Genomic DNA, 10,613 nt, shown 5'->3' with positions numbered 1-10,613 from the left:
TGGGCCACAAGGTGTGCACTTGGCCAAGAATTATTCTGGATGTATCTCTCAGCCTGTTCCTGGATGAGATTAACATTTCAATCAGTAGACCTAGGAAAGCAGATTGCCCTCCCTTAAGACAATGGACCGCATCCAATCAATGGACCTGAACAGAACAAAAAGGCTAAGAGGAAACTTGATTTAATTGGTATACTGGTCTTTTCTGGCCTTTATACTCAGACTGAAATGGGTTCTTAAGTTTTGAGCCTACAGGCTTTCAAAACGAACTTACACCATCAGCTCACCTGGTTCTCAGGCCTTCAGACTGGGACTGAAGCAACACTTCGATCTCCTGAGTCTCTAGCTCACTGAAGGGCTATCTCGGGACCTAGCAGCCTCCATAATTCCAGGAGTCAATTCCTTGTAATAAATCTCTTTATACACACACACACACACACACACACACACACACACACACATTTATCTCCTCTATTCTGTTTCTCTGGAAAAGTCTAATATAGAAAATATACTTCTAAACATTTTGTCAGTCTAGCTATTAATATGAAAAACCCACCCACAACCAAGTAAGCAGAGAAGAATAAAGGGAAATGGACAACTAAACACAAATCCAATTTTGCTGACCTCTGATCTAAGTGAACTCTGTAATCTTTAGGCTCCACTATTTGTCATTCCACTTCTCAAACTTAAGGCAGAGACTAACTGGAAGCTATCTGCCAATTCACTTTTATTTCCACTTTAATAAGTAGATGATTATCCTTGGCCTTAGGGAAAGGATCCATCAATTCTATGTGTTCCTGAAATACACCCTGTGAATACATTTGAGGACAAGCAATTCAGAAACAGTTTATTCACAAAGCACATTTTTAAGACAGTTGCAAATAAAGTCTAATAAACTAAGTAGCCACCAGAGGTTAGAAATATTAGAATAGACAATAGTTATGAAAACCAGTACCAATTATTTTAAATCAGTATACAAAAATAAAATGCCATTAGGTACTTATTTATATATTTATACCTTATAGGTCTGTGAATGTCCTGTCTTCTGCCAGAGGACAAACTGTTATACCCACCTGCCATGGATTAAGACTTAAGCCTTCACATTTGTTACCATGATTATGAATAGAACATTTTCTAATAATTTATTGGCTCTTTAACATATAAAATTCCAGTGACTAAATCCCAAAAATATATTTACCATCCGAAGAATTCTGTTTATAGTGTTTATAAAATCTTAGCCCCTTAGAATAACTTAAAGTGGACATGGTAAGATGATTTCGTAAAGTAATTTTGTCCTATTAAGCTGATAATATCACTTCAAATGTTAATACCAATCATACACCAAAATTTCCTAAGTTCCTCGTAGATCAACACCATTCTAAATCCAGAGGACTTAAAAATCTTTGTATTTATTCTAAATCAAAAAAGCCAACCCATTTCCTAACAAAGATAACAAGATACCAAATAATTTTATGGAACTTCATTTTATTTTTCATGATTAGCTTATTCCCTGAATTGAACAAGTCTTTTAAATATTATCTGAGAATTATTTTAATTTAGGATTACATTTTTTGTGTTTAGTTTACACACTGAAAATTTTGACAAGGATCTAAAAAAGAAAATACACAATTAGTGCCAAACCAGGAGACAATATTTTAAGTCAGTCCTTTCAAGTATAACTAGAGCTAAGGTTACTAAATGACAATTTTATGTAAATATATAATTTCCTACCTTGCTTTTTGAAAGACAGAAAATACAAAAATAGTTTAACATTAGGTTTAATGAGGTTTATTAAAGCACATGGTTTATTAGTCTTATTTTAACTGCAAAAATATTTTAGCCACATTTAGGAAAAATAAACTTACTGAGACTATGTAATCCTGTATTTCTAAAAGCCAGATGCAAGACTACAGATTCTTTCAAGTAGAATACATGCTATAAAGCTTACAAACAGTCACTTCATAGGAATGAATACATTTTTAAAATACTGGTTAATCTGAGGGCAATTCCACATTTGCCTATTTAAAAATATGCATCCACCTTGTAAGGCTTTGGTATAGGTGATTCACAGCACTTCCCTCATTTTTCTTTCTTCTTTGTCTCATTCTTCTCTAGTTTCTCTGTCTGCTCACCTTTCTCCCTTTTCATGTTTACATTTGCTCTTCCTTCTTGATGTCCCCCCTTAGGATTATCAACTATTTTATAGTCTTCAAGGAGTGTTTGTCCTGTTTGTTTTGCCGTTTTCTTCACCATTGCTTTGATACCAATGTTGTCAATATTATAGGCAGTTACACCAACATTGATGGCAGAATCTACTGCATCATGTGTAGCTTCTCCTGCAGTATGCCCGTATCTGTAAAACAAAGATGAAAGCGTAATGAAGTTATAAATAGAAATTAAGATCTTATTTAGTATTATATAAGTCCCATGATTAGTATGTTATTCCTAAAAGCCAAATCAAAGGTTAGGTTTCAATTCTTTTTTCAATGTAATGACTTAAAACAAAGTAAAGAATAAAATCAAACTGTGCCAAGGTTGTATTTCTCCTTTAGCAAAAACTGTAAAAATAAACTTAGGCTAGCTGAGATTACTGTAATAAAGACTGTTTATGTTGAAGAATAAAATGTAAATTATAATAGGGGTGCCTGGGTGGCTCAGTCAGTTAAACGTCCAGCTCTTGATTTCCTCTCAGGTCATGATCCCGTGGTTCGGGAGTTCGAGCCCTGGGTCAGGCTCTGTGCTGACAGTGTGGAGCCTGTTTGGTATTTCCTCTCTCTCTCTCTCTCTCTCTCTCTCTCTCTCTCTCTCTCTCCCTCCCTCCCCCCACCCCCTTGCTCTCACTGCCCCATCCCCACTTGTGCACGCTCTCAAATAAGTTTTTAAAAATGTAAACTATAATAAAGGTTGTTAATCAGTCATTTCCTTTTTCTTAATTTACTCCTTCTGGAAATGAAGACAACTTTCAGTGAAACAATGATAGGACACAAAGAATCTAGAGTCACAATAAATGGTTTTGAGTTCTACTTTAACCAGACTTTGGATAGGTCTTTAAACTATCAGAATCCGAGCTTGTCTTTAAGCAAAGATTCTACAACACTTCCTCCCTCACTCCACTTCTCTCTGCTGCAGACTCACTGGCCTTCTTGATGTTCTTTGAACCCATTAAGCATAAATGTGCCACCTAAAAACCTTTGTCCTGGCTGGTATCTGCCTGAACTATTCTCACCCCAGGTCCTCACATGTCTAACTGCTTCACCTTCTTCCAAGTAAGGTAAGTATTGTCTTCTAACTATCCCACCGATTTCAACGGCCTTACGCCACATGCTCCACCCCACTGCCAATCAATCCCCCCTGAAGTTGCTCCCTTTTTTTTTTTTAATATTTATTTTAATTGAAACAGAGAGACAGAGAGAGAAAGAACAGGCACACACGAGTGGGGGAGGAGCAGAGAGAGGGAGAGAATCCCAAGCAGACTCCATGCTCAGCACAGAGCCGATGCTGGGTTGATTCTCACAAACTGTGAGATCATGACCTGAGATGAAATCAAGAGTCAGACACAACCAACTGAGCCACATACGTGCCCCTTAAGCTACTCTTATTCTATAACTTATGACCTGCTACATACTCTAGAACTTATTTACTCTGTTTTTGTTTTGCTTATTGTCTGTCTTGTTAGAATATAAACTATTATCGTAAAGGTACTCTGCTATGTTAACATATCCTATGCACTGAGAAAACTGACATTCGATATTTGATGAATGAATAAATGAGTAATTCCTGACCTATCACCTCAGTTTCTTGAGCATCAAACATATAGCAAAATGCTTGGGAGATTATAAAAGCACTATACAAAAGTAGTATTATTGACAATTATCAGTATTTGTGTTTAGTATCATTTCTATGAGAAAATACAAGTTGAAGGCCTATATAAGAATACTGAAAGTTATCCTACTGCATTGTTTTTCTCTTTACTTTTTTCAAAGTACCAGGTTTTTATAGTTTTCCTTGCTTAGCAGAGAACTGCTTAAGCAACAACAACAAAAAAAGGCAACATCTTACAATTTTCTTCAGGACGCACTGAAGATTCCTATGTGTTTTGTGACCTGTATCTGGACATTTATACTAACACTGAAACTGCCCTTTGAATTAACAAGTTCCGTATGAACATTACTTTGACCTGAACAGTGGTTTGTGGTCCTACCAGCTTGTTCATGCTTGTTTTTTTTTTTTTCCAACCTCTAGAAATGTGAATCTTCTGTTCCTGAATGACGATTCCATTCTGTCCTTTGCTTAAATTTAATATTTAGAGCCAGAGGATGGCAGAACCTACAATCTGTCAAATCTTACATCTATACCACTCTTGACTGGGGCCTTCTCACCAGTTACCATACATTAAAGCTTCTTAGCTGCTTTCTGGCAGTCTCTACTGCTTTGTAACCCATCAGCATTCCATAGCATTTGCCGATGTTGCAGAAGACATGGAGCCTTCTCACTGGCAATCAAGCCCCACATGTACTATGCCAGGTGGCAACGGCCACAGTTAAATGAGAAGAAAGGGGTGGGAAAATTTCAGCACTGGAAGAGTGATCATAACTCTTGGTTGAGCAGGTTTCTCTTAGGGCTCTTCTTTTCTAGGACTGTGTGATTTGGTAACTTAAGAATCTGGCTGTATTAATGTTTCTGAATACAGGAAATCCTCCAGATTCATGAACTTCCACTTCCCTATTCTACTGATAAGTTTGATACCTCTAATTACACTCACGGTATTTGAAAAAAAACTTAATGTTTATCTATTTTTGAGAGAGAGAGAGAGAGAGAGAGCGTGTGCGTGAGCAAGCACAAGCCAGGGGAGAGGCAGAGAGAAGACACAATCTGAAGCAGGGTCCAGGTTCTGAGCTATCAGTACAGAGCCTGATGCGGGGCTCAAATCCACAAACTGTCAAATTATAACCAGAGCCAAAGTCAGATGCTTAACAGACTTACTCATCCAGGCACCCCACTCACAGTATTTTTATATGTAACACAGTTCTAAAGGCTACATTAGTAGTAATGTGCTAAAAAGGAGTCTGTATTGTAGTCTGATGTTTTGCTTATTTTTCCATGCTATCTCCATTACAGCAGCAACTCTTGCTAATTTGGGAGAAAAGTACCAGTAACTAGAAGTCAAAGAACTAGATTCTAACGCTAACTGTGCCAATAACTAACCATATGACCCTGGTGAGATCTAAACTTCTTTACATTTAATCAGTTTTTTTCTTCTTTATCTCATAAAATGAGATGTGTAGGTTAAAGCACATAAAAAATTCCACAATACTAAATGTATAAATATTTTCAAAGACCTTATAAAATGGATTTTAAGCAGTTCTGTTAATTTTCTTTAATATATCCTCACCCTATCATCTCTGCTTCCCAATATGCCTTAGAACCCGTATTCCAGGCAGGCATCTATTTTTTTCTTCTTTAATCTTAAATATTTTATTTATTTATTTATTTAAATTTTAAAATTTATTTTTGATACAGAGAGACAGAGCTTGAGAGGGGGAGGGGCAGAGAGAGAAGGAGACACAGACAGGAAGCAGGCTCCAGGCTCTGAGCTAGCTGGCAGCACAGAGCCTGACGCAAGGCTTGAACCCAGGAACGTGAGATCTGACCTGAGCCGAAGTCGGAGGCTTAGCCGACTGAGCCACCCAGGCGCCCCTAATCTTAAATATTTTAAATAGAAATAGCTTCTTCTTAGTCTATCCATCAAGGATAGGTGGATGGTGGCCAATTTCTAAAGGATATTATAGGTGAAGTTGAGGAATTTAAACTTTATCTTGAAACCAATGGGAATGCATAACCAAAATTACGTTTTAGAGAAATCTAACTCAGGTTGCATTGTGAATTGTAAGTGTGTCAGAGGGAGACAGAGGAACCAGTTAGGAAACCAGCTGTGAGATGGCTGAGAGACGAGGAGGGTCTATTCTATGGTAGTGGCAATGAGGCTGGAGAGGAAAGGATAAATACAAAAAATGACAGCACATGGTGAATGAATAGCAGAAGTGCTACATAGTTGGGATTTATGAAGCCTAAGGATTACAAGAAAAGTTAATGAAAAACATTAATTTGAGAGATTGTAACTACGGACACTGGTATAGGTAATATCTACAAAGAGTAGAAAAGGATAGAGCATAGAGTAAAACCCTAAAACAAACATGTAATGAATGGATGTGGAAGACAACCCTGAGAAGACCTGATAAAACTGAAAGGTGAGCTAAATGAGGATACTGTTAAGACCTGGAGAGAGCTGACCCACTAATCTTAGTAATGAGCGTATCTTGGAGCAAGACCAATCAGGAAAGGCTATAGTAAGCATGTGACTGGACTTTACTCATGAAAATTTGGGGAAAATATCTAAGACATTATAAAGACAAGTCTTTCAAATCTACAGATGACATAAAATGGAAGCCTGCCTAATATGACATTCACCAAATCTGAAACCAAACTGAAGGATAGACTTAATGATGAATGAAGATCAAGAGATAATCAAGTATAAAGTTCTTAATTGTAGGTACAAATATCAACTGCCCCAAAACAAGAGAAGGCCTAGATTTTAAATAAAAGTTTCATTTTTTTTTAGAAACAGTTTGATATGGGTTAGTAAAGTGACAGCTACTTAAAAGATAGTCTTTGTCTTATGTGCTTTATGTGCCAAGTGCTAAGTATGACCAAACAGGGGAGGCGACCTCCCTGTATTCTAGCTGGTCATAGCACATGTGAAGTACCTCATTCAATTTTGGGTTCCATATTTTGAGAAGAACACTGATGAAAGAAGGATGGAAACTGTCCTATATAGAATTGTTAAAGCAGCTGGGAGTATTTAGAAAAAGTAAGTAAAGGACACAATAATAATGTTTAATTACTTGTATAGTTACCACAAGGAAAAGAGAAGACTGATCTTAAATAATTCCTGAGCAGACGCTATATAGAACTGGTTTTGGGAAGTGTGGCATCTACCAAAGGAATTGTGTTCAATGAATCTGAATTTGCCCCTTCATCCAAGGACAATTTTAATTAAAATTCACTAAACAAACCAATAAAATACTGTACCTAAAAAGTAAATTCCTTATAGAAGAACAATTTTACTAAGCTGCTTCTTCACAAATATGTATTGCAATATAAAATTTTAATGAGAGAAAAAGAAAAATCAATGTAAGAATGATGTTATATGATTTTCCTCAAAACAATTTTAAGTTTTTTGTTTTTGTTTTTGTTTTTAAGTAACCTCTCTACTCAACATGGGGCTCAAACCCACCACCTTGAGGTCAAGAGTCGCACACTCTTTCAACTGAACCAACCAGGTGTCCCATCCTCTAAACAATTTAAAGTGGAATAGAAAGGTGAAAAATTTAGAAGCTATGTAAAAGAGTGATGAATTATTTATTAGATACTATACTGCAATTAAATACAACAGGTTTAAAGTAACTTGTTGCTTTTCATTATTACTTATTGCTTTTCACTGCATTTCATTGCTTCACTGTATGTCTTTATGTTCCTAAACCTAAAATAAGACAAAAGCATTAACATAACTGACAAAAAAATTATTAATGAATAGTTCTCACACATTTACCTAAAACTTTTAAGAGTATAACAAATTATATAGATCCTTAGGTAAACCATTCATCATCAGTGAACACAGTCCCAAATCATAATCAAAATGATCTCCAACACGACCTATTTTCATTTATTTTTAAATGTTTGTTTATTTTGAGAGAGAGAATATCCCAGTAGGTGCCACACTCAGTGCAGAGCCCAAAGTGGGTCTCAATTTCATGACTGTGAGTCATGACGTGGGCTGGACTCGAGACTCAGACACCTAACCAACTGAGCCATCCAGGTGCCCCACAATCTGCTTTTAAATATACCTAAATGAAAAGATAATTCTCTGTGCTGATTTGTAATACCAGAAATCTGATAAGGAAGTTTATATATGTTTGTTTTTCTCCTTGGCATAATGCATGTAATTATGGCAGATTCAAAACAAGCTAGCAGAATAATTTATCATAGGTAAAAAGAATATATATTTTCTTTATTTTATGATCATCAGTTGGATTATAGGAGAAAAATACAAATGCTTACTCACCAAATACTTTTTCAAAGTGAAAACAAATGTAAATATGTGTAAATTTATAAATGTAAAAATATAAATCACATTTACATTCATAAATGTAAATTTATGTAAATAAATGAGAAGTAAATTTAAGAACTAGCTCTTCCTTTTCTTCAGTGATAAATATCACTAAGTTATTGCTAGCTTCATACCTATAGTTTTTTCTCTTAAGAGACAACTTCTACTTCTGGACCAGATTATTTATAAGTATTACAAAGCCCTTTATATCCCCTCCCCTTCTCTCTGGCCCTCCGCAGCTCACACTCTGGGTCTGTCTCTCAAAAATAAATAAAAATAAACAAAAATTTTAAACTAATTCAAAGCTAAGAAAGCAACTCAGGTCCTTCATATTAAATTTAGTTTTAAGACCTGGATTGTCCTGGAACTTATAAAGAATAAAGAGCTCCATGCAGAAGACCTATTTTAAGGTTTTAACATTTAAGAATTATCAGATTAGCTTAGGCAGATAATTCATTTATTGTTTGTCCACTTCTTAATATATGAAATAGACACACCATCTGTCCATTCCAATAAAAATGAACAGTGGTTACATTCTTTGTGTACAGAGGGGTTAATATTACAAGGTACAATAACTTAATTATAATTCAAGTTTTTCCTATCAAAACTACAGGCAAACGTTACCCATCAAGAACATGTAGTAGGGGGACCTGAGTAGTTCGGGAGGTTAAGTGCCCAACTTGATTTGGGCTCAGGTCATGATCTCACATGAACTCACTCCTGGGTTCAAGCCCTGCATTGGGCTCTGTGCTGACAGTGCAGAGTCTGCTTGGGATTCTCTGCCCCTCTCTCTCCACCCCTCTCATGCTCTGTCTCTCTCAAAATAAATAAACTTTTAAAATAATTTAAAAAACAAAAAATAACAAGTTACTTAAAAAAAAAAAAAGAACATGTAGTTGTTATCAGTTACTCAATGACACAATCATTTTAACTGTCCTGGATTTTTTACAAATGCTGTTAAGGGTTTTAGTCATTAAAATGATAAAAGTCAACTTACTTGTATCTGACAGTCTGTACAGTTTCTGCTGAAACGTTGTTAACAATGCATTTAGCTGCACATTCCAATCCCTGCCAGACGGTTGAAAATCCTGCAAATATATTTAAAAGTAAGTAAAATGACAGCTAAAGAAATGGACCTTCCTAGTTAAATTTCTGGCCCATTGTTACCTTGAACACTACTTGCTGCTACGACCATAGCACCATCCAGGGGAGACTTCCCATTTCTGTCCTTTTTAAGGGATTCTGGAACAAGTTTGCTTCCATGCTTCTTGACATGTGGAGCTAGTTCCTTTCCAACACAATTTGCTACAGTGCAAACTCCATCAACTAATATAACCATAAAAAGAAAAGAAACACTTAGGAAAAATGTATTCTTCCCTTTATTCTACCATTCTTACTTACCAAAATTCTTATATGAGGAACTAACATTGTTTTACTGAATAATTTACCATTTCTAAGTAAGGATGAGAACCAGGAATGGCTAGTTCTAAACAAAGGCTGTTATCTGGTTTAAAGGCATGTTTGCAGAGCCTAAGGATTATAACCTTGCCTCTTACATATAATGTTCTTTATGGCAATTTGCTTAAAAGAAAACCAAGAGTGCTGCAGTGTAAGAGCTGTAGGTCCCCCTTTCATGTTTTTCAGCTATGTGCATTTCTATGTTCTATTAACAAACATCTACTGAAATAGTAATAAGGTATTTAAGTCTATAAAAAAATAAGCAAACCAAAATCTGATTCATAAGAATATTTAATACCAAGAAGATAATCGTACGAAATCTAATCATAGCCATTAAGGAGTGATCTGGCCATCTCTAAATACCAAACTTTAAGGCTCTGATTCTCAAAGGAGCAGGAATGAGAAGCATATTGCTTGGGAAGGAAAACACCAGAATCACTGAATCAGCTTAAGTGAAACAATACATCCCTCTCACTGGACACTCATTGGGTCTACTACACACTGAGCTGTCCTTAAAAGAATGTATCATATTTAAGGATAGCCAATACATTCAGAGCCATTCCCTCTCTGACCCATCAAAGCAACCCTTTAACCAATGTTTCTCAAACTTTAATATACAAATAAAAATCACCTAGGGATCTGGAAAAAAATGAAGATTATGAATCAGCAATTGTGACAAGTGCTCAAAATATTTCTATGGCTCTCAGGTTGATTTTGCTATAGATTCTGCTATGAATAGCAAAGTGAAACAGCTTCATCCTAATCCTTTGCTCTTAAGAATAACAATATAAATATACATTTAGATTAACCCAGATCAGGAGACCATTTTTATTTGTATTTTTTATTTTTTTAAAATAGTTTATTGTCAAATTGATTTCCATACAACACCCAGTGCTCTTCCCCATATGTGCCCTCCTCCATCACCACCACCACTTTCCCCCCTCCCCCTTCCCCTTCAACCCTCAGTTCATTTTCAGCATTCAGTAGTCTC

The 10,613-nt window shown here is 35.9% G+C and overlaps 1 protein-coding gene across 3 annotated transcripts in view; it reads right to left on the bottom strand.

The window, feature by feature from the left end:
- Positions 1–1,462: 1,462 nt before the first annotated feature.
- SPART (spartin) overlaps positions 1,463–10,613 on the bottom strand; it is a 24,470-nt gene continuing 15,319 nt past the window's right edge. For all 3 annotated transcript variants that reach the window (XM_029936849.1, XM_029936847.1, XM_029936848.1), the window contains 3 exons: positions 9,332–9,490; positions 9,162–9,252; positions 1,463–2,350 (listed from right to left, as the gene is read on the bottom strand). In XM_029936849.1, the coding sequence (XP_029792709.1) occupies positions 2,077–2,350; positions 9,162–9,252; positions 9,332–9,490 (524 nt within the window). In that variant the 3' untranslated portion in view covers positions 1,463–2,076. The remainder of the gene's footprint in view (positions 2,351–9,161; positions 9,253–9,331; positions 9,491–10,613) is intronic.

The sequence above is a fragment of the Suricata suricatta genome, chromosome 4 (genome assembly GCF_006229205.1).
Source record: "Suricata suricatta isolate VVHF042 chromosome 4, meerkat_22Aug2017_6uvM2_HiC, whole genome shotgun sequence".
Classification (NCBI taxonomy): Eukaryota; Metazoa; Chordata; class Mammalia; order Carnivora; family Herpestidae; genus Suricata; species Suricata suricatta.
This window is presented reverse-complemented; position numbering and strand designations above follow the sequence as displayed.